Source organism: Micropterus dolomieu, linkage group LG17, assembly GCF_021292245.1.
Source record: "Micropterus dolomieu isolate WLL.071019.BEF.003 ecotype Adirondacks linkage group LG17, ASM2129224v1, whole genome shotgun sequence".
Taxonomy (NCBI): Eukaryota; Metazoa; Chordata; class Actinopteri; order Centrarchiformes; family Centrarchidae; genus Micropterus; species Micropterus dolomieu.
Window position 1 is genome coordinate 12,947,986 of NC_060166.1, and position 23,418 is coordinate 12,971,403.

At 39.6% G+C, this 23,418-nt stretch overlaps 2 protein-coding genes and 1 long non-coding RNA gene across 3 annotated transcripts in view; 1 reads left to right on the forward strand and 2 right to left on the reverse strand.

Moving 5' to 3' along the window:
* The window catches only part of LOC123986066 (cylicin-2-like), a 15,025-nt gene extending 8,127 nt beyond the window's left edge, over window positions 1-6,898 (reverse strand). The window contains exons 1-5 of the mRNA XM_046074141.1: window positions 6,832-6,898; window positions 5,348-5,496; window positions 4,926-5,030; window positions 4,301-4,375; window positions 3,391-3,466 (exon numbers count right to left, since the gene is read on the reverse strand). Of these exons, the coding sequence (XP_045930097.1) occupies window positions 3,391-3,466; window positions 4,301-4,375; window positions 4,926-5,030; window positions 5,348-5,496; window positions 6,832-6,898 (472 nt within the window). The remainder of the gene's footprint in view (window positions 1-3,390; window positions 3,467-4,300; window positions 4,376-4,925; window positions 5,031-5,347; window positions 5,497-6,831) is intronic.
* Window positions 6,899-9,862: 2,964 nt separating this feature from the next.
* On the reverse strand, window positions 9,863-12,970 carry LOC123985959. Its single transcript, XR_006828779.1, has 3 exons — window positions 12,655-12,970; window positions 10,039-10,204; window positions 9,863-9,909 (listed from the first exon to the last, which is right to left on the reverse strand). It is a non-coding gene; the product is annotated as an uncharacterized LOC123985959 (long non-coding RNA).
* tp53i13 (tumor protein p53 inducible protein 13) lies at window positions 12,451-22,679 on the forward strand. Its single transcript, XM_046073970.1, has 9 exons — window positions 12,451-12,949; window positions 13,124-13,201; window positions 13,441-13,476; window positions 14,437-14,495; window positions 14,741-14,819; window positions 15,859-15,987; window positions 18,720-18,929; window positions 19,080-20,259; window positions 20,497-22,679. The coding sequence occupies exons 1-9, from the start codon at window positions 12,833-12,835 to the stop codon at window positions 20,601-20,603; spliced, it is 1,995 nt and encodes a 664-aa protein (XP_045929926.1). The 5' UTR covers window positions 12,451-12,832; the 3' UTR covers window positions 20,604-22,679.
* Window positions 22,680-23,418: the final 739 nt, after the last annotated feature.

The following is a 23,418-nucleotide window of genomic DNA, read 5'->3' on the forward strand; positions in this document are numbered from 1 at the left end:
TTACAATAAGAGAAATGCCTTGTGAGAATCACATGATGAGCAGCTTCGCCCCTGACCTGAAAACATACTAAATCATGTATCCACATTGCTTTACCCTTTTTTTGTGTTTCTTCTTCTTCTTGTCCTTTGTCTTCTTTTTCTTTTTCTTCCTGTCATCCTCGCTGTCAGAAGAGGATGATGAAGAGGAGCTGGAGTCCTGTGAAAGAAGAACAAACAAAACAATTGTGATCGTTTGTATTGACACAGAGACAGTTGACAACCAAGACAGTCACTGCGTAATATTGTAACTGCATAGTGTCAAATTTTTTTTTTCTTTAAATCACACCTTCTTCTTCTTCTTCTTCTTTTTCTTCATCTTTTTCTTTTTCTTCTTCTTCTTTTCATCCTCACTGTCAGAGGATGAACTGTCAGATGAGGAAGAGGACGAACCCTGTGCAATATTCAGAAACATAAAGGTGAAAAGTGTGATTCACATTAATGTGTATTTATTTAGTGACATACTAGTCCAATAAGACAGTTAGTTATTGTTGTTTAATCTGCTGTTTTTCAGACATTTTGACATACCTTCTTCTTCTTTTTCTTCTTGTCCTTCTTCTTCTTCTTCATTTTCCCTTTCTTCTTGTCATTTTCATCATCTGACACTTTAAAACCCTGCAGCAAGAAAAGGAAAGAAATCCTATAATGACAGTTTTAATAGCAACAGCTGGTTTAAAACGGGAGGTCGCTTGGTTTCTCTCTCACCTGGCTCATCTTCAGGCCTTCTACACACTGATGTTCCATTTGGCCATCGGGACCTGAAAACATTAAACGCATTAAACTGTAAAGCATTTGCTTAAAAAATTTAAAAATTTACATGCATTGTCAAATAGTTGATTCACATCATACATCATCAATGCTGCTGATAAAGGGGGAATTTAGAGCCAATCGTGCAGTTCTGAATATTATTCATTGTAATTCTGTCAAATCTAAGTGATGAGGTTTTCATGAGCTGCTGTAACCAGAGATTTATGAGCTTTACTACTGTATAAAAGGATGGGAGATAATAAATATCACAATGTGTCCCAACTGGTGGCCCTGTTTCGTTGGCACAATCCTTATTATTTCCACCTGTGTCTCGTTAATCACCTCCCTCTTTTTCTCCCATTGTCTGTTGTCGACTTGTCTTTGTTCTTTGTCAAGTGTTTCTACCTGTCTCTTGTGCCTGTGTTATTGGATATATTATGGAGTCCGCACTTTGGATTATTTCCTGCACCAGTTTTGATTTGTTTGCTTTGTTTTGGACTGCCTCTTCATTATGTAAGCCTGTTTACCTTTGAGGTTTCTTAATAAAGACTAAACACACACACACACTGTTGCACCTGTGCGTTTGGGTCCAAATTCTTTTGCTACTGTGTCTGCTCTTGGCAAAACGTGACAGAACATCTGACCATTATGGACCCACTCCTGATGAACTTGATCTCCTTCTTTTTTCCTGATCTGGCTTATATACAGTTCGAAGACTGCCTTTTGTACTCTATGGCACACCAGAAGGTATCTTCCAAGCCCTGGCTGAGGGACTTGATTCCTGAGTGGGTGACAAACTTTATTAACACCCCAACACACCAAGTCTCCAGCCTGTTACATACCAGTCTGCACTCTGGCCTGCCAATAATCTGCCTTCATCCCAGCCTGCTAGAACTGCCCTCTTGCTGGACTCCGGCCCCGCACCCCAGCAATTTTAGGCTCCGGTCTTGCTCTTCAGTTACACTGACTGCCTCCTACCCGACCTCCAGAGGCTTTTGCCTCCTGATTGCCCATCTTTTCTGCCCTCAGGCTTCCCACTTGAGGTCTAAAGCTCCTCTTCAAACCTGTCTCCAGGCTGCCTGCCTGAGGTCTCAAGCTCCTCTTCTTTCCTTTTCCTCTTGTTGGAACCATTATGGACTCTGCACTTTGGATTATTGCCTGCACCAGTTTGGATTTGTTTGCTTTGTTTTGGACTGTAGCCTGCCTCTACATCACCTGTTCACCTTTGAGGTTTCTTAATAAACACTACAAACTGCATGTGTTCCCTTCTGTGTGTTCTGCGCTTGGGTCCAAATCCCTTTAATCCTTTGTCTGCGCTTGGCAAAACATGACAATGACTATATTATAATGGTCACACACAGCAGCTGGAGATGTGTGTGACCATTATAAAATCTACTGCACTTCCTGGTCCAGGTCTAGAGGATACCACAACAGAGTGTAATGTTGATGGTAAATTAACAATATGTTTTTGGTTAGGACACATCTTAGTCGTTAAGTTTCCTGTTTTTTTGATACTATCTTTTTATCTCTGTTGGAAAATTAAATTGTGTGTAAGTAGCCGACTAATTTTACCCGACAGCTCCAATGGTAACTGATGAATGCCAACCGATGTCCTTTGTTTATGTGAAATCTGCTCCACCTCCACCAATTGATCCTGCTTTGTGGTAATCAAATCTCTCTGACCAAGTAAGGACCAAGGACTTGGTTTGAAGAGGTCCTATATTTTAATATATTGCTGATTGAACCTGTTGAATCTTGTATTTGCACAAAGTATTTGAATTCTAGTATTTGTATCTTGTATTGACCCTTCATGACCACTAAGCAATTACATTTATTGTGTACAGCAGTGAATTGTTGTATCAAAGTTGTTGCACTTTACATTGGTAGATTTTCATGATGTGCCCGAATTATTATCTTGATGCAGAGATAATCCTGTAAAAATGTACAGCAGAATGCTTTGTAGAATCTTTTATCTTTCTGCTACAGTTAATGCCGTTTTAAAATTTTCAGTAAGCAAACAGTAAGCATTCAGACAAAAACAAAGTAAAAGTAAAAATGACAAGTGCAGTTGTATGAGTGAGTGAGTGAATGATGATTTCAATGAGTTTATTAAATTATCAGTAAAAGAGCAGCCTATTGTGTTGCTAGAGGTACAAATAAATTGCATAAGCTTAATAATTGCATACAGTAGCTGTTTCTATGAATACTTCACTGTCCATCTACTGCAAACAGGGCGCCCCAAATTATCCTGCTTAGGGCCCCCAGCTGTACAGGGCTGACTGACCCTGTCGATGCTACAATTTAATTAACAAAAAAAAAAAAATTGCTTCTGTGTCTCTCTGTGACAGACAATACTTGTATTACAAATATATAATTGCAGAGTAATCTCAGGAGATAATATTTATAATAATATAATAAAATATTTTAAGTTAAACAGCAGCAGAATAGATGGAACTGAACTTTATGCAAAGAATTTTTGAATACAAGCGTACTTAGCACACAATATCACATGGGGAGAATGCACAGAATCTAGAAAGGCATTACCCCCAAGAGATTTATATCAAAAGCCATCTAAAAACATACTAACAAATGCTGTGTTTTACCTACCAGCCTGAGATATAACACTGTCCCAGCCATACTCCTTCTCCTCACCCTTCTTCTTCTCCTTCTTCTTCTTGTCATCCTGTAGGCAATGTTGATTTTTTCATAAGTGTGTAAAAACAGTATGTGTGCTTGTGCATGAAGCTTTTTTGCAAAGTGAGTGTTAAATTTGCTTAATAAAGTAGAAATGAATAAAGTCATCAGAGTTGGGTGTTGCCTACTAGTCATGTAACCATGCATGTAAGGCTGCACACACACATTTGTGACGTCTGGGGCGTTCCCATTCCATAACTAAAACTACAAAGATCACTTGCTGTGGTAGGTACAGAAGGTGTTTCACACATTGGGTGTGTTCCTCTCCTGTCAGATACCGCCTGATATCAAATCCAGGACATTAGACACTCCGCCTTGACCTCAGGGTGTATTGTGTGTAACTGGAAATGTATACCAGTGTTTGGAGCTATTTCAAAAGCTGAAACTGTTGAAAAAGCTCAGTTTTTAGATTTTTAAATGCAGTCAATTTGGCTGTCATTTCACCATAAATATTCTCTTAACAGGCTGTATTGTTTGCTTTGACTGTATCTTCACCTGAGGCAGTAACATAGTTAGAAGGGACTCTCAATCCCCCATGAGCTGATTTGAAATTGTTTGTATGCGTGGAAAAAAGGACTAAATTTAGCAATGCTGCATGAAAGATTACTGGAGGATTTACATAAACAAAACTGTGCTCTATGAAACCATCAGTTCTACAGTCTCTGAGAGCTGTGCATCCAACGTCTGGTCCTTGAATAATTAGCTCAGGCCAGACTCTGTTGGATTCAAAGGTGTGTGGAGAGGGCAACTACTGTGTGACTTGTTACAGTAAGACAGGAGTTGCATGGACGCAATTGTCTTCTATACAGCAATGACAACTTACCTCACTGTCACTGTCTGAAGAGCTACTGGAGGAAGAAGATGAAGAAGAAGAGGAGGAGGAGGATGAGCTGGAATCCTGTTGAGAAAGAAGTGGTGAAGTTATTGCTCAACTCAGAGTACACATTGAAAGAGGTGTATTTGTTGGTGAAAGTGATGAATGTGAACCTAATAGAATGAGTCACTGCGAACGCCCTGGAGCGAGGCTTTGTTATAGCTGCACATACACACTATGTGGAGAGACAATCATTGCAAAAGTGACATTTGATCTGCATTATAAGCAAATTAATTCCATTCCTTGTTTTATTTAGTTTGACTGGCTGGTGCTTGATGCCGCTCACATTGTACTTCCCTCCTCTGCCAGAGGTCAGACCTCATCATTACTATAGCCTCACGTGTCTCTGTGCCATGTGTCTTCTAAACAATGCAACACCCACATGAAAACACAGGATCAACTGACTGTTGTGTAATAACATCTGATGAGACATGAGGATTCTGTCGTGAAATAGTCTGTCCAAATCTGACCCTAATACTTCATGCAGAGGGTTAAAAAAAACAATCAATTATGGTAAAAACAAAACACAAGTGAATAATTCTTGCTTAGTGGTGAAGATTTTTGAGACACATACCATCTTTTTCCTCTTCTTCTTCAGCTTTTTCTTCTTCTTGTCTTTCTTGCCGATACCCTCATCCTCGCTGTCCGAGGAGGACAAAGACCTGTTGCATGAGTGCAGCTGCCAGCGACAGGCAAAAAAGAGAAAACAAAGTTATCTACTGTGTTCTTCACAATCTTTCCAATCCAGTCTAGTGGGGATAACAGAGCTGATAAGCGTTACAGTAATCGTTAATGGTCTTTATTTTAATATTAGGCTATTTAGTTATTTTGCAACTTTAGATGCGTTTTACATGTATCATTTGTTATCAGCGTCACAAAATATTAACTACTGAGTAATAGACATAACATTTCTTCATTTTTTGGTGAGAGTAATTTGGGTCGGTGCTATTTTGTCAAAACAAACAACTGTGTTTTTCCAATATCTCTCCTGCTCACAAGTCCATCTCCCGCTCCTGCAGGGTGTCCGGGTTGACTCTTGTCTTCCTTTTCTTTGCACAGGTCTGCAGGTTCCGCTACCTCAGGAAGAGGCTGCAAACCACCAGGCGAGGCCGCCGCTGGCTGCTGGACACCTGCGGCACCTGGAGCTAGACAGTACAGGGTGACAGGATTAGAGATGTTTTTCGGGGGGGGTTTGGTTATTTATTATTATTATTATTATTATTATTATTATTATTATTCAGATAAGTGTCACACACACAAGGAAAAAAGATAAAGTGTTGTTTTGTGTAAACTAGTAGTAGTGTAAATTAGTATGAAGCGTATTAGGCCATTGTAGATAAAATAAAATAAAACACGGGGGAATAAGGGAGTCATTTTCGGTGAGAAAATGGTCATAGGGCTACATTTACCAGACAGAACTCTGATATTCCCTGAGATTGAAGTGGTAAATTTACGACAGAGAAGCTCACACATTTATAAGAAAACAACTAGAATATTCTCTGAGATAATCAAGTCATAAATTTGCTAGAGAAAAAAACCCGGAAAATAGCATTTTTCAGATGTGCTTGTGCTATTAAAGGCTCTATGAAAGCAGCTTCTTTCACCAACCAATATTATGAGATAGCTTACTATATTCTCTTCAAAGAAAGCATCAAAAAGTGGGAAAGAACTGACATTTATAAATGACTAAGATGTGACACATGCTTTCACGTGGCTTGCAGTCCCTCTGCCGTCTGAAAGCTCCACCTCTTCTCTTAAGTCTGCACTGACTCTTGTATTATTAATGACTGCAAAAATAAATTCAGAAAACAATATTTTCCCAAGTTTATTCCTCCTGTTTTTTTCTCTGAATATTATTACACCTTTCCCCCAGCTCCGTATATTTCTCTTACCTACAATTGCCCTAATATGCCATCGTATAGGCCTATTAGTCATGGAAACACACCTATAAACAGTTATTGCCTACTGGTTTGTTGTCTGTTGATTAAAATAGACTAGCCAACATCTCATCAAGCCTACACTCGTCACAGTAAATGCTAAACAAATCATAGTCCAAACATAAACAGCAAACCTTTAAGGAGGGTGGACTCCATTTAGGTCCAGACGTCTCCTCTATCCAGGAACTCACGGCTCCTCTGACAAGACACACCTGTGCACTTTTATGACATGTTGTGTGGAGCTAGAGAGTTTTATGGGTGGGGAAACAGGGGAAGTGTCAAGATGGCAAAAATCAGTGAGACTTCCCTTCAAACGTTTCAAAATAAAATCCATGTTAAAATAAATATTTGTCATTACTAAAAATGCACAGGCCATATATTTAACTCTTATCCAACTCCACAGTTTTCATTAATAATTTATGTTTATTGTGACACAACAAGTGCCAGATTGCACGCTTTTCGTTTTATTTTGAAAGCAACACACCCAGTTTTATTCTGGCTGTTCTGTCTGATTTGTGGGCCTTAATAGAATGGCTGGATTACCTGGATTACCCGGTGACAGGACAATACCCTTTAATAGCCTATCTGCAATGTCTGCATAGGTACACATTCTGGAAGGTATCCTATTGCGGGTAAAGTTTTACCAAGCCTATTAGCCAAAAAATGTCCAGCAAGGAATCCTAGCTCAGGAGTGATTTAGGAAAATTCTCAGAACTCAGCAACTCTGGGAAGAAAGCGACAGAAACTTTACCTTAGGAAGGAGGTGTCCCATGACTCATTGATGTGGGTTGACATGTGGACGCATATAGAAGGATAGGTTTATAAGAGGGAAAAAAGAAAAGAAAAATGCACTCTATGGGCGGGTTCCTAAAGATCCGGTTCCTGAATCGAACCAATGTGGGTATGATGTTTCAATTTTTCAACTGTTCCGGTTTGCATTCACAAAGGCAAAAACTCAAAAGGTCCGAAACTGTAAACGAAAACCAAGAGGTGGAATTGATTTATTAATCATAATAAAAGAAAAGTGTATGTAATGTATGTATGTAATGTAATTCAAGTCCCAGAAGTCCAGAGTTTCAAAACCACCTTCATCTTTAGAGCCAGAGAGCAACGCTTTTTTAGATGATGGTGCTTATTCTTCCAAACAAAGTTTGAGAGTATATTTATGTCTTTGCATGTTAAATCATGGACATTGAGAGAGAGAGCAGGGTAAACAAATCTTGAAATCCCTTTTGCTTTAGTCAAGATAATATTGAAATGTCTCTTTGAAGCCATAAGTTCAGTATTGTTTTAGTCTTCTTCAATTTAGGAGAGAAGTTACGCTGTTGATGTTCTATGTAGTCCCTGCAGATATGAATACCTAGATATTTTAAACATTTCTTAACAGATATAATAAACATTTTCCCCTGTCTGATACAAACATAAAATTTCACATTTAGATGTGTTAAGTTAAGCCGGGAGCAGTTGAAAATTGGTCAATTAGGGATATTCAACCTAATTTGTTCCCTTAGAAAAAGAGCTGTATCATCAGCTAACTGAGTCAATCTAATTTCCTTACCAAACATAGACAAGCCTTTAATAATAGGATTATGTCAAATATGTAATTTAAGTATTTCACCCAGGAACAATAAAGGTGAAATAGGACAGCCCTGCCGATGTGATCGGAGTACAGGAAATCTTTTTTGTGGCATTTGGGTATAATATAACACAACTGTTTTTATAAAACATTTCAACATTAGATATACAAATCTGTCCAAAATCAGATGTTTTGAGTGCTTTGAATAGGAAGTAGTGTTCTACAGTATCAAATGCTTTATAGAAATCAAGAAATACAATCTGTGCGTCTGTACTGATGTGATGAGAATAGTCCAGCTAGTTGATTACAAGTGTTATATTAGAACTTATGTGACGTTTAGACATAAAACCTGTTTGTGTTTCAAGAAATTTTTTAACCACTTAGCAAAAATTAAGGACAAAATTTTGTAATCAGGCCGCCAGTTTTTGGTAAATGGTCTTTATCAGGTTTGGGGATTAGACATATTAAGCCTTGCTTCATACTTGTGGACATTTCCTTTTTTACAGTGCATTCTTATATAATAATTCAAATGAAAGACTTTCAATAATGTCCCAAAAATGTAGGCTAAATTAAATTAAACTGAAAGCCCTTCATTACCTGGAGATTTCCCCTTTTTCACTGAGCAAACAGCCTCTGAAATCTCAATTTTTAGGTTCTAGTTTAAATTGCTCAGATATAACCATAAGTTACAAATAATTCAATGGTTTTTCTTACGATTTAAAACTTTGAAAACCTGAGAAAAGAATTTGGCCTTGAAAAATCTGATTTTTATAGAAATCTTCAGTTACCGAATCATTTTGAACATCACATAACTAAGAATATTTATCAGTACCTATCAAAAGGATTCAAATAGAGATGTTATCTATAGATTTTATAAAGGCCTTATGATAAAAAATCCCACATTACAGAATACATAGAAGAAAAATGGGAAAACAAAGGTAATTTTTCAACACCATATGATGATTGGCTTGATGTGTGCAAGTCCAGTGGAAATGCACCAACTCCCATGTGTGGTAGGAGTTTGGTTGGAAGTGTCTTATTTGTTCCCTTATTAAATCAAGGAAGAAAGCACATCTTACTGGAAGGGAGGCCAAATGTTGGAGAAAGTGTGGATTTCGGGAAGCCAATCACTGGAAAATATTTTGGGAGTGTCCAGTGATAAGACCCTTCTGGGGAGACATTCCCAAAGCACTGAAAAGCATACTTAACACTGGCGATTTTCCACATAACTTGTAGGAAATGTTGATTTTCAGGTAAGGCCACCTGATAAATATTTGTTTGGTATTTTGATATCTGCTTGTAAAAAAAGCACTCACGAGGAGCTGGTTACTTCCTGTCCGCCCTACAGTACAGGAGTGGAGAGATAAGCTAGAGTAAATTACATGTATGTTTTGGAAAAGATTACTATGTTTCTTCGTCTTCAGAAAGAGAAGATTATTAAATTACATAGTTGGTTATTACCTATTGAGTGATTGAATCAGTGATATTGTGTTACTCTATAAAGTTCACACTTTATCTCTCCCAAAAATTCTCATATTTTGTTTATTTTACATTCCTCAATGTATTTCTATTACAACTATTATTATCATTGTTTTATTATTGTAACTGTTGAAAAACTGCCCTGGTCCTGATGCAAGTCAGAATAAAGAATTACAAAAAAAAAGTCCATAACTCCTTTACTCTACTTTTCACTTAATATGGACACCCTCAGAGTTGGAAGTCAGTACTCAAATCCAATGTCCTAAAGTACTGAGTCAAAGCAATGGTAACCATCTTCTGTATGTGCAGAGAATGGACAAAACATCGACACCTATCCTTTAAACAAATAGAGTGTCATAGTGTAAAAGTAGAGTTTAGAAAATATATGACACTATATGAGAAATATAGAAACAAAATAAATACACTAATGACTTCCATCCATCCATCCATCCATCATCAACCGTTCATCCTGCGTACAGGGTCGCGGGGGGGCTGGAGCCAATCCCAGCTGACATCGAGCGAAAGGCGGTGTACACCCTGGACAGGTCGCCAGTCCACACTAATGACTTATTTCAAAAAAGAAAAAAAAAATATCAGTAGATCATTGGAACTTACTGTTAAACAGTTGTTAATTCTTATAGTTATAATGGATAAAGATATCCAGGTAGGAATTTGGAGGGTTTTGTTTACTTTACCTGCCGACTGTATGACCAATCATTGATCGCCATTTCCACCACATGGCCTTTGTGTACAATTTCTGAGTTTTGCCTTTGTGACCACAAACCGGACCAGTTGGAAAACTGAAACAATGTATCCTCCTCACATTGGTACGATTCAGGAACCGGACCTTCAGATGTGAACCTATAGCGATAATGGACATAGAAGAGTGAAACCGACTGGCCTAATCATAGACGTGTATAAACAATCATGGTAAATTTTAGTAGGCTACTTAATCTATTTGACATTAACGTGGGAATGGCCATTTCTGTCAATGCTGGCCAGTCTAAGTACCAAGATCTAGTCCTAACTTGGGTAAAGTCTTAAAAACGTAATTATTCCAAGGATTTTCTTAAAAGAGCAACTATTTGTATAAGGAATCTTTATAAATATGCCCCCTGGAGAATAAACTGGTTTGCAGGGCTGCCAACTTTTCAATTTAGTTTTGAGTGAGATTCGGTATTGGAGGTTGGTTCATTTTAGGCCTTCTGTGTTATATCCCACCGCAGGGGTCAGGGTCATCACTCTTTAATGTGCATGTCACAGCCACATGTATGTGTAGATGAAAAGCCAAGTCAATAATCATGGTCTGATCAGTGTGATCAGGGTACTTGCCAACCTCCAGACATGATAGCCTTAATGTCTACCAAATCATGTATTGGGGAGTCTTCCCCCCAGAATCTATGTGTCAAAACCAGAGACTGTATTTCTTTTAATTCTAGAGAATGTATGGAATATTATAGGTTAGTTCATAATAAGAAAGAGTATAGGTTTTCCGTTGGAGGAGCCATTTATTTAGAGGGAGGGTGTGGGGGGTCATCCCCCAGCAAAGTTTTAGCATTAAACACTTAATTTCCTGCATTCTGGTGAACATTTCTGCATCAATTCTTGCCTTTTCTGCATCAATTTATGGAGGACATGTTTTTATCTAGGCTATGTCAACGGAAACACAAAACTCAGGCAGCAGGTGACTAAAATAAATATTTAAAATGTAAAATATACCACAATATAATTCAGTAGGTGTATGGCTTTCAAGTATTCTGTATTTCTTTTTCTTTCATGACTTAGTCTTCCCTCTTCGTTGTGTCTTTGTTTGGGAAAGTTCCTCTTTAAATGTGGCACCCTTTCACCTCAAGGATAAATTAATTCATTTTAATTCCGTTAGAAACTCCTGAACTGAATGTTCAAAACTTTTTGCATCTATGTTATATGATATCTCCATAAAGATTTTTGTGAGAATAATGTCATCAATTACAGACAGACAGACAGACAGACACAGAACCTGTCTGTATAGATGAGACCTGTGCAAAATGAAACTAACTAAAAGCACTTCACCACAAATCCTCACGTTAACATCAGCAGCTCTGTGCAGCTCACATTCCCAACAGAGTAAGTCTGTGCTTCAGATTATACATTTTTATATTGCAAAATGTAGTGGCGATCGTACCACAAATAAGCCACTTGAAGGAATCTGAAGTCTCCAACGCCTAATGGTGCAAAAAATCAGGTCTGCCATGGCATGCGGTTAACACTTTATTTTGTGCAGAATAAAATGACTTACAAAACACTGCTGCTTGCATTACTGATGTAAACTGAGCTCGTACGTATGCAAAAAACAGTAAACACGGTGCTAACGGAAGGACATGACAAAATCCATCACCAAGATACACACATGCAGATTGAAAAACTTTGTGGCTTCCCCAGATCGTAATTCCCTTTCGCTATTCATCTATGACTTACTCATATAGCCTTTGTTACCACCGTGGTTCCCTGCCTATGCCCCCTGGTATAAAGGTATAGTTTTTCCAATGTGTGAGAAAATTGATGAATGGCGTTTGAGCGTGTGAAAAGTGTCAATTGCGTGAGTCTCACGCTCAATGCGTGAGAGTTGGCAGCTCTGCTTGTTTGCCCTTAATTTCGAGCAGCTCAGACGCAACAGTAACGTTAGGCTTTGAACTGTGTAGCAGAGAGGGACGTCGTTTTTCCTTAGGTCTAGTAATCATATACCAACTGCAAGAGACATAATCATATAAAGTCATATAGGCTGTTGTGTCGCCTCCAGAAGATATTCAAAGTTATAGCCACAAAGTAGTAAACTACCCTACTAGTCAAACTTCTTTCTTCTGATCTTTCCCAGCTTCCGTAATTAGGCTGAGTAAAGTTAGCCGGAAACACCAGAAAGTCAGCGTAATTCCGGAAATTGGATTTTTTTTTTTTTCTCAAAGTAAAAGTAAGGATATTACAATTTAAGTGAAAAGGGAAAAGAGAGCAAATACTGGATCGTACATAATCACATAATATCATAAAACATCTCAAATCTAATTGACACATTACGCATAGAAAAAAGAAACAAGATATTAACATAGCTAATGAAGGCGATACAATAAGATACAGCAGTTAGATTCTGAAATGTATCAGGAAAACGTTATCTTTCAATAATGTAGACAACTTGATAGTGTATTAGCTGTACATTGGCGAAGTGTTTATGAAAGTTCACACGCTTTCTGTTACATTTCCTGAGCATTCTTCATTAGTAGGACAACGAAGATAAGTTAGCTTAAGGACACGGGCACGCGACACCGTGGGACGGTTACCTTTTTAGCCGACAGCCCCACGTCTCACCGCTCCATGGTGCTTTGCCAAAGGAAATGCGTGTTTTGGAGTTATGAGGAGTTCAGTTGTTTCTCGGTCTCTCTGTAGCTAGAGGACCAAAGGGAAGCTATGACATTCAGCCACATCGGGTCACACTTGAGTGACTGACCGGTTGTCGCCATGCCGAGCCAAACGACGTCCCCGCCGCTGACTGTGACTGTGCTGGCCGCGCTGTGGGTCAGTTTGGGTCGGTGCGCGGTCTCCGAGTCTCGGGGGTCAGGATGTGACAACGGAAAGGTAACTAAAATGTTATAACGTTACCTACTGTCTGTTGGTGCGTGGATCACCCGGTGTGTCAAGCATGTAACTTATGTTCAGTTATTGGAGGCATTAAAAATCACTACATTTCCGTGTGTGCGCGCTTGTGCGTGTGCGCGCTTGTGTGCGTGTGTGTGTGTGTGTGTGTGATAGCTGTCTTTGGACAGGGACCTGCCTGCGGATGCTGTATATTGGAACTGTCCATTGTCTGCTTGGTCCGAGTCTCCTCAGGTAACTGTGGATTCAACAGACTTCATTATCAGTGTTGCAAATAATTCATCCCCCGAAAAAACGGGTGGGGTGGGCTACAGGGATTGGGTGCCAGGAAGTTTAAACAATCATAGGAAAGTAATTATTGTGGTAAACTCAGTACATCAGGTACAGCTGCTAGCCTACTCTGAATCAGGTTTTGGCTTGTTCAAGTTGCTCTATCAGTGATTTAACCAGGGTTCACTGTCTCTTATCTACAGAGGCTTCCCAGTATTGACACAGTGTATGATCCCAAGGTGAGTAAACACTTTACCAAGCACTCAACAAACATTTAGAGGTTGAATGAACGTGGTTTGAACGTCCAATCCATATGTCCAAGTCATGGTTAAAAAATAGTTACAAAATGGAAGTTGTGCCAATGTCTAGGACGTGACCTGGCTATCAGCTGGAAGTCTTTACTGGATTCTCTAGCAACTGAAAATAATAAGTCAACAAATAATAAAGCTTTTCACACCGGACTCCAGCCCCGGTCTCCTGCCTGAAACTCCTGAAGTCAACCCGTTCACCTTACACGACCTCATCTTGAAGTGGACTTTGTCAAACATACTACGTTATCTGACTTTCTGGAAGCCAACTTCTCCCATGTGGCAGAAAGACTTTTTGCTCTTTCGAACACCACAGGCTTTAAACAATGAGACAGGAGTATAATTTACATGTAGATATACTTTGTGTATAAAAGCCATAAATATATGTTTTTAGATATTAGAAAACACTAGCATTTGGACGTGGATTGGACATCACAGGGTGGCAGTGTGATCACAACGAAATAAATTGTCCATCCAATGTCATCATAATAAAACAAAGACACGTGCATATGCGTGGCGAGGGACACGACGCTGGGCACTTAAATTGAGAGTTTCCCCCAACTTTTGACCTAACACTATCTTAACATGGCCATTTCCTCCAATCAATCAATCCAATCAAAGCACAATGGCATATTGTACGGTAATGCATCACATGAATCAAAGGCTTTGTCTTGTTTTCAACTTTACACAAAGTGTTGCTAAAGAGAAGTGCTGTTATATATATTGAAATGTGTCATTTGCAGCCCTAGTTTGCTAAACGTCATCCTTGTTTTGTAATGGATGTCAGCAACTAATTAGTCAAAACTGAACAGCCGCTAACTTAGTGTTTGTTTTGGTGATGACTGGGTGTTTATGGTTAAATCTAATTTACCTAATTTCTTTTCACTGCAGCCAGCCAGGCAGATCTGCATGGATAAATCTATTTCCTACAACCACACCATTCCCAACAGGTAACGCTGTTTGGATAGGCATATAATGCTGCCATGAGGTGGGGAGATGGTCCAGCACAAGTTAGGAGACACCTGTACTCACATGAATATGGACACCTTTAGTCACGTAAACCCATAGCAGTGTCGTTATTTTCCTTTCTTTGCTTTGTAATACTGTAATACAGTTATCAACTGATGTAATATAAACTGTCATGTGTATATAGAGGATATTAAGATGTGTGTCTTTATTTGTGTGTGTGTTGTAGTGGAGCTTACAGACCAGTAAGGGCAGAGAGTGGAGAGTACTTGTACTGTCCTCCTCAACGGTGGCTCAGTAACTTGCACGTAAGTCACCATATCAAACATGCAGGCGCTGCTTCTGCCTCCGTCTGCACTTTCACAACAATTTAATCTCTTGTTTCTGCTTAGTAAAGTAAATTAATGAAGAGGGAGACAGTTTTTGCTGTAACAGTTAGTGAGATACAGGTAGTGACCACAACACCCGCTTATCTGTTTGCACATTCAACACTCAGTTACATGAGCATTTAGACATTTTGTTGCTGCAGAAAGTAATGCTCTGTGTCAGGTAGTATAATGTGATGCACTGTGAGTAATTTAAATTCTATTTAACTCTAAAATCTATTTTATTATGTAAAAGTGACAACATAGTAAAGAATCAACATGGTATTGTGGTGCATTTTTGGATGTTCACAGAATGATTTAAGATGCCTTTGTTTTCCAGAATGAGGTTGATGAAGCATTGAGGAGTTAATTGGTTGTAGACAGTAGAATATGTAGACTGGTGGCCAGTTCTTCTGAGTTACCTAATATCCCACAGTCCCTTCTGTGTTATTTCTCAATCCAACAATCTGTTTTAGCTCCAATGCATCACACTCTGGACTTCAGACACAATCAGTGTATTGTGCCTTTGTGACTTAAATTAAGAGTAATACAGGGAAGTCTGGCAACAATCACATTCTGCCTGTTTGGACCTTTGGTAGCAGGGCTGTCACTAAAATGGATATTCTTGAATATCAGGGATTTAACAAACAGCAATGGCATGTCAGGGATTTCTATTAATGGGCCACTGTAGACCATAGCGCCAGACTGCACTGCACATCTCAGCTAGTTTAACACTTTAATTTGTGGTTGTCGGCTGTTTTTCCTCCACAGAGGACACCAGCCATTTTCCTCTTAGGAATCTTTATCTGCTGAAAAACATTATTAACAAACAAGGAGGGAATTATATTATTTTGAGCACTTAGCCTTAGTTATAGCTGTTGAGTGTCATAAATGCTTGTGAAATGTCAATGGAAACCCTGTGGTAGAGCACGGGGACAGTGATAGTCACATGTGTGCTTGCGTGTTTTTGTGTAAATTCCAGCATGGAGCTACTGTTTTGCTCTACCATCCCTGTGCTCCTCTCCACGAGCGTCTACTTCTGTCTGTCCTGGCCCGCTCCTGTCTGCCTGACTACGTCATCACCCCACATCCACTGCTTGTTAAACAAACGGTGAGACAAACCCTTTATTTCTGTTCTCTAACCGACCAAAGGCAGTAAGGGACTGTAGAGCAACAATATTTCTCCTTTTTAAGGTAGCATAATGTCCTGTTCATGTGTTGAAACATTTTGAACGTTGCGTGATCTGATGACATGTCTTTGTTAGATTTAACTCCCGAGCACAACTGAAGGCGTAACTCAATACCTTTCACAAATAGACCTATCCGTTAATGAAGTAAAACCAGGCCTATTAGTTATCTCTAAAGCCACGTTTAAGGGTTGAACAACCTTTATGTAAGTGTGAATGAGACTTACACTGTTTGAGGAGCAGCAGTAATATAGGAAGCCTTTTAGGATTATTAGGAAAAACTACACAAATCTTAAACAAAGACAAAAGATTAGATGTATGTTGAGGCAGTCTAATGTCAAGCGATATAACAACTGATTTAAAAGTTGGGCTTTAGGCATGTAACTTTAGGCTGTGGAAAGTTGGCATAAAAATTGCCAAGGTGTACAGGAAAAACCTGTCACATTCTTTATGCATGATGGTGTACTGTTGATGTGATTATAATCAGCTGTTGTCTTGCCCAAAATGAAAGAATAGGATAATACTGAAAAGCTTTTATAAATATATGGTCCTTGTTTCTCCTTTGGTCTACTCTTTCGTGTATGTGCTTTTTTCATTGTGCTCAGCTCATCTCCAGGCTTAATTTAGGTGAAGAACATGTAATTTGAAACTTCTCAATACAGCTTTTAGCCTTGCAGTTCTTGTTACCAGTATTTCTGGTTCTCTGGTTCTGTCATGTTCTTAAATGTCCAGTGTGTATTATTTAGGAGGATCTATTGACTGAAATGCAATATAATATGTAAAACTATGTTTGCAGTGGTGTATAAGACCTTACATAATGAACCATTATGTTTTTTTACCTTAGAATGAGCCATTTCTATCTACATACACCACGGGTCCTCTTACATGGAAGTCGCCATGTTGTGCGTTTCGTCACTATGTTGAATATGTAGAAGAAGAAGAAGTAACAGTAGTAGTAGTAGTAGTAGTAGTCGACTGGTTTATTAGAAGTAAGAAAAGAAGTGAAATTTGAACAAATGGAGGCCCAAATGTATTATTTAACACAAGAGCACTACGGTCACCGTAGCTTCTTCTGCACGCTTGGTTAGGGAGGGGTGAGCAGTAACTGATGGTGCATTCATGTGGTGTCGGAATAATCACTATCTTTTTTTCCCCTCAAATCTTGATTGCACAAACAGAAATAAAGACAGGACATAAAGAAGTATAAAGAACTTTGATTTGTGCAAAATCAAATAATGCAAATACATATTTTATATGACATATACACTATATTACCGAAAGTTTTAGCTGTAGTGATTCCAACTTTGTGGAAACAGTTTGGGGATGGCCCCTTCGTGTTCCAACATGACTACGCACCAGTGCACAAAGCAAGGGCCATAAAGACACAGATGAGCGAGTTTGGTGTGGAGACTGGCCTGCACAGAGTCCTGACCCCAACATGATAGAACACCTTTGGGATGAATTAGAGCGGAGACTGCGAGCCAGGCCTTCTCTCGTCCAACATCTGTGCCTGACCTCACAAATGTGCTTCTAGAAGAATGGTCAAAAATTCCCATGAACACAATCCTAAACCTTGTGGACAGCCTTCCTAGAAGAGTTGAAGCTGTTATAGCTGCAACTCCATATTAAACCGTACAGATTGAGAATGGGATGTCACTAACCTTCATGTGCATGTAAAGGCAGGCGACCCAAAACTTTTGGCAATATAGTGTATATTAGATTGTGTTGTGCTCTGATAGTGCTAATCTAACACATCTTTGTAGTAGCATCCATGTTGATCCCACATTATGACTTAAGTGCATATGAACACACACTGAAGTCGGAAGAACTACTTCACAGCTCGGAAAATAGGACCATCTGAGGAGCACGTGAATGCACCATAAGCCGCTGACTGCAATTCACAACCCTCACCACTAGATGCCACTAAAACTTACACACTGAACCTTTAAGTCTTAATGTGCCCCTTGTTAGGAGTGCTTGTTAATGAATAACACTATACACTCATGTTCATATTTTAACATGTTCTCTTGTGGTTCTATATATGCTTTTTTTAGTTTTACTGTGCATTACTGATTCTGACTGAAACATGCATTGATGCCATGCAAGCCAGTTCCAGTGTTTCAACCTATTTATTTATCTATTTAGTAGCACAAAAGACAAATAAAAATACGCTGTATGAATTATGCAGGAGAGGTAAGAAGTCCCCAAGGGCTAATAGTGAAACATCCCCTCTGGATTTTCAGTTGATATTATACATAATTATTATAGAAAAAATAATAACAATAATGATAAACGACTTAAATACTGACAATGATGGACAAGTTCTGATTAAATGACCTCAACATTAGCTCTATTCATTTTCATAACAGCAGCATTACACTTTTTCATAACAACACAAAAATCAGGCATTACATACACCTATGAGTTATTTAAAGAGTAACTTAAATTAATTCAAATTTTTTAAATAAAAATTAATATATTTGTTGTTTACTGTCTTTAAACAAGTACCTGTAAATTACATTACAGTAGCTGAGGGCAGGGGTAGGGATTACTTTAGAGGGCTATTACAGTCTGTTAGTGTACCATGACTAATAAATTAGAAGTTTCTGCCTCTGGAAGAAAGGGTGTGAATGTTCACTGTTTTCTCTGTGTTCAGCCAATAGCCTTAGTGTCCTGGGGTCGCACCTTAGAGCTGTCCACCGTGGCCTCTACAGAGGTCTGTGATTGGCTGGAGACCACAACATCCACACGAAATGAGTGCGGTGGCATGAGCCAGAGCAGGAAGTACAACCTGCTGTTAACCTGGTCAGCAGAGCAGCACAGGGAACGACATGCACATCCAGAGAAACACTCTGCAAAGATGAAGGTTTGGAGACTTGACTGACGACTTTGCTTGTTTGTTTACATAGCGTTAATTATCGGGAATTTTACATGCGCTACAATGAAAGCAGCCAACAAGAGTCATTTCAGTAGTCTTTTAAAATGTCTCTAAGTAGCTGTTACTATAAATCCCCAGGAGGATCTGAGGCGATGCTGTGAGCAGACCATCTCTTCTCTGCAGAATGGAGCGATGGAGACAGAGCTGGAGTCCAACATGAAGAAGAATAGCTTGAAACAAATTAAAGAGGAAGGCAAAAGCAGGCAGATAAGAGAAGCCTTTAGAGAAAAATGGGGGGATGTTAAGGATAATGGCGAGAGTAAAAACACAATAACTCCGGTGTCCAGTTTTCTGTCTAACCAGACCAGCAGAACCACCCTCAACAGGACAGGGGACGCCCAGAACAACAGCAACACACTTGGACCATCAGCAGACTCTCGTCCAAGGAACAGGATTCTCTCAGATCATCCTGGTCCAAGGAAAGCTCCTTCTCAGTCTAAAACTATAAATCAGAGCCTTAAACCCAGGCCCACAACTTCTTTGGGCTCAAATATGTCTGAGACTTCACTTAGAGCTGAATATTTAGGATTTGGGGCGTCTGAGTCTCAGAAAAGCAGGCTAATGCTACAGACAACGTCACAACAGCCTGCCCTCAGAAACCCAAACCCTTCTGCTGGGTTGGATGTTCTTGCAGATGGCTTGAACAGTGGACATGACCATACTGCCAGACCTGAAGCCTTGACCCTCAGTTCCAAAGATGAAGGTACAGACTCATCCAGACAGAGGGATAAAGACTCTGTTGTAGACAGAGTGGAAGAGGTGGAAGCCAAAGTGAAACAATCTGATAAAGACAACACAGCAGGCACCATGGTGAAGGATAATGAAACAGTAGATGTTAAAGAGAGAGAGTTGGAACATAAACAAACACACAGTGACACACACTCGCACCGCAAAAGTAAAAAGACAGGCTTAGATTCTGTTTCCAAATCCCAATTGGAGTCTCCGCCCCAGCCACAACAACACCAGCACCCACAGCCAGCCACCTACCCGCCCAACAGCCAAGACTGTGACGGCTGCAAAGAAGGCGAACACTGTGACTGCAACAAGAACTCAAGGGCCGCGGCCCGGGCCGCTGTTGTGAATAAGGGGTTGCCGAGGACCCCAAGGACAGACGAGGCAGTGTGGGCAGCAGCAGCACTGGGCTTCCTGCTGGTGCTGCTGACCCTGTCAGTGCTTCACACACGCCTGTACCGTCACTGGAGGACCGCGCCCAGTCTTTACTGGCACGATCCACAGCAGGACTACGACAGTGTGGCAGGTAGGTGGACCACAGAAGGTTCAGTCATCAGAGAGCTGTTTTGATCCTCTGACCAATCCTGTGAACTAGTTTGATCACATTAACTTAACTAATCACCAGTCCTTACTTTGAAGAGATCATGCTAAGAACCATAAACATAACCTCTTCGGTGGAGGTAACATGCCTTAACGTGCCTTTCTTTATATTCTAAAGCAGTTTAATTAATATGTTGTGTTTATCTGTGTGCGTGTCCTGCAGATGTGATCAGCAGGAGGCTACGAATTGCGAAGAGGAGGCGGAAAAGGAGCAGAAGACAGGAGTGTGTTCTTCTGCCCAGCTCCTCCAGCTCAGATGAACATCCATAGAAAAATGAAGGAATTATCCCCAAGAATGCATCCAAGTCTCGCTGCATGTTGAGGAGGCAAAGAGTGGACTTTGTGTCCTCACAATGTTGGCAACAGCTTGGCTGTCAATTAAAAAGACTGTGAACAAATTAGACATGGGTTGCGCAAAATGGGTGCAACTCAATATTAGGGAAGCATTCCAAATTGTCTATAATCTGATCTAATCCATACACCAGTGGTCGGCAATAGGTGGCCCGCGGCCAGATTGCTTTGATAGCAGAAAAATAAAAAAATTTCAGTGGCTGGTGCTGAAATAGGTCTCAGTCATGACAGCTACAGTTAGTCACACAATCACTTCTTAGATGATTGTGCCTCCAAAATAAAAGCGTGGGAAATTTTTTTGCAGCAGTGCTTCATGTGGAGTTTATTGAGAGCTTTTTTCTTTCTGAAGGACATTCAAAAGAGTCTCTGACTTGCTTGACACACCTCTGAAAAAGCCGTCAGTAAACATTTGATTGGATTCCCCTGAATTTCCACAGGGAAATGAAAATAAGCGTCCATAGGTTTATGAATGCAGATCAAATGCTGGGACGCGCACACACTACAGCACATGCTTTATTGTTAGCAGGTGCAAAATTTTCCTTATAATCAATTTGTTTAACAAGGTAGAAAAAAAAATGAGACTAAAATTAGATTGGGAAAACGATACATGCCGCCGGGGCAGGGCATGTCTGGAGGCTGGGCCTTACTCCTGTACAAAAACACAACTTTATAACTATTCCCTGATTTGGGTGAAACTGGATCATACTTTATGTAATTGTTTCCTGATGGACAAATAGCCTTACTTGTTTCTAAAGTAACGCTAACTGCTACTAACTGTAGCTGCTGTTAGCTAGTTAGCGTAGTTAGCCATGCAGCTAGTGGTCCTATTAGTGGACCAAAGCTTATGTGCTAAGGGTGTAAACTGCTTTTCCGAGCTACCAGTGTGCGGCAGGCAGACAGGCGGGCAGAGTCAGCTAGCGTCAATAGGACCGCTAGCTGCACGGCTAACTGAGCTAACTAGCTAATGGCAACAACAGTTAGCAGCAGCTAGCGTTACTTTCCATCTGGAAACTTTGCACAGAGATGAAAGGAGCCAGTGGACATTAGACAGCATGTTTCATGTGTACTTCATCAACAAGAATCCATTGTGCGTGTTGTGGCTTTTTCTTGTTGTTTTGCACTTTAAATGGCGCTGTTGTTGCAAATGACTATGTACTTCCGCTTATGCAGAGGATGTCAGCTGAGTAGGTGGTACACACTGCTAAAAGAATGTGGCCATATGAGGCCCAGACCACCTCCGAATGTGGTCTGTGATCACATCTCTTTGCGTCTTCAATAGGTCTTCGGTGCAGTCAAACCTGTAGCTGTCCACTTGTGATCGGATCACCCAAGATGCATGTTAATACCAGGTGTAAACAGGCCCTCTGTCTTCTTGTGAAGGAAGCTGTGGAAATGAGAACAGAAAAAAAATTGGACCATCCAAAGTGAGTGTGTATACATCCAGAACACAGATGAAGCAGCAGTAGTCCAAAAGTACATTTCCCAAATAACAACCATCAAAGAACATTAACAGAAAAATACTATTGTATATTTTTCTGGATCAGTCCTTTGACCCCTCAGGACATCCCCATAAATAATACTTTAAAAAGTCCAAAGAGAACCCTTCAGGTTTTATTTAGCGACCTACAAATGTAATATAATTGTACGACATTACAAAACATTAGTCAGAACATTGTCTGATCATACTCTCTTGCACAGCACAGTGTATGGGCCTCATTTTGCTCACTCCATTTAATCAATATAAAGTCTCCAGTTCTGGTCTTGATAGTTTTTCTACCCGATGGTTGTTTTCATTGTGTTTACATTTTGTTTTTATAAGTAGTTTTTAAAGTAATATCGTGTTGCTTTTACCTGTGAAGGTGTGGTATGTGAATATGTAAGTTGCTGTTCTAAGCAACGCTGTGGGCGGTAATCAGTGGTACGAACATGTGAATGGCTGTATTTTGAAGGCCTTTTTGAACATGATTTACAAAGACAATAAATTCCTTGACAGAAGTGTTGAGTGTGCGGACTGCTGTTTGAAACAGCTTTCTGATGGATGTTTTCTTTTATCTTTTAACACCATAAGCAAATGTTTGCATCTGACCAGTTATACCCGGACCAGTGCCTGAATTTTAAGGTTGATGATAATATCAATATTTGAGTCTAAAATATCTGATGACATCCATGCATGTAATGGAGAAACTTTCTACATAACTGCAAACTTTTTTCTAGGTCACCGATACCTATATATTGGCTGATTTATCGTACTCGCATCTTGAGAAGGAAGAAATCTGCATTTACAATAAAATTACGGCTATTTGTTTGAAGGCTGAAATGAAATGTATTTTCTATCATATTGATTCTGACTAAACTATATACATCTTCATTTGAGGTCGTCAGTTTTTCTAGAACTTGTTAATTAAAATAAAAGCTGCTGCACTAGCAGTGAATAGGACATCTTCATTAGGAAACTGAAAGCTTGTGCTAGAACCAACTCAACAAAGCTAAATTAGTAAAGGTCCACAGGAGGGAACTCGGCAAGTCAAATTTCACAATTGAGTGCAGAAAATCATCAAATGTGCCTTAATGTGGCATAATGTAATCATCTTAGAATGAAAAACCTAAGGATAGAATCAAATTTAGGCAAAAACAACAACATTTATGGCATAAAACAATTAAAACTGCAAGCAAAGTTTTCTGTGTTTATAAAACCATTGCTTGTGTTTTTATACAGTGATTACTGTGTGATTTG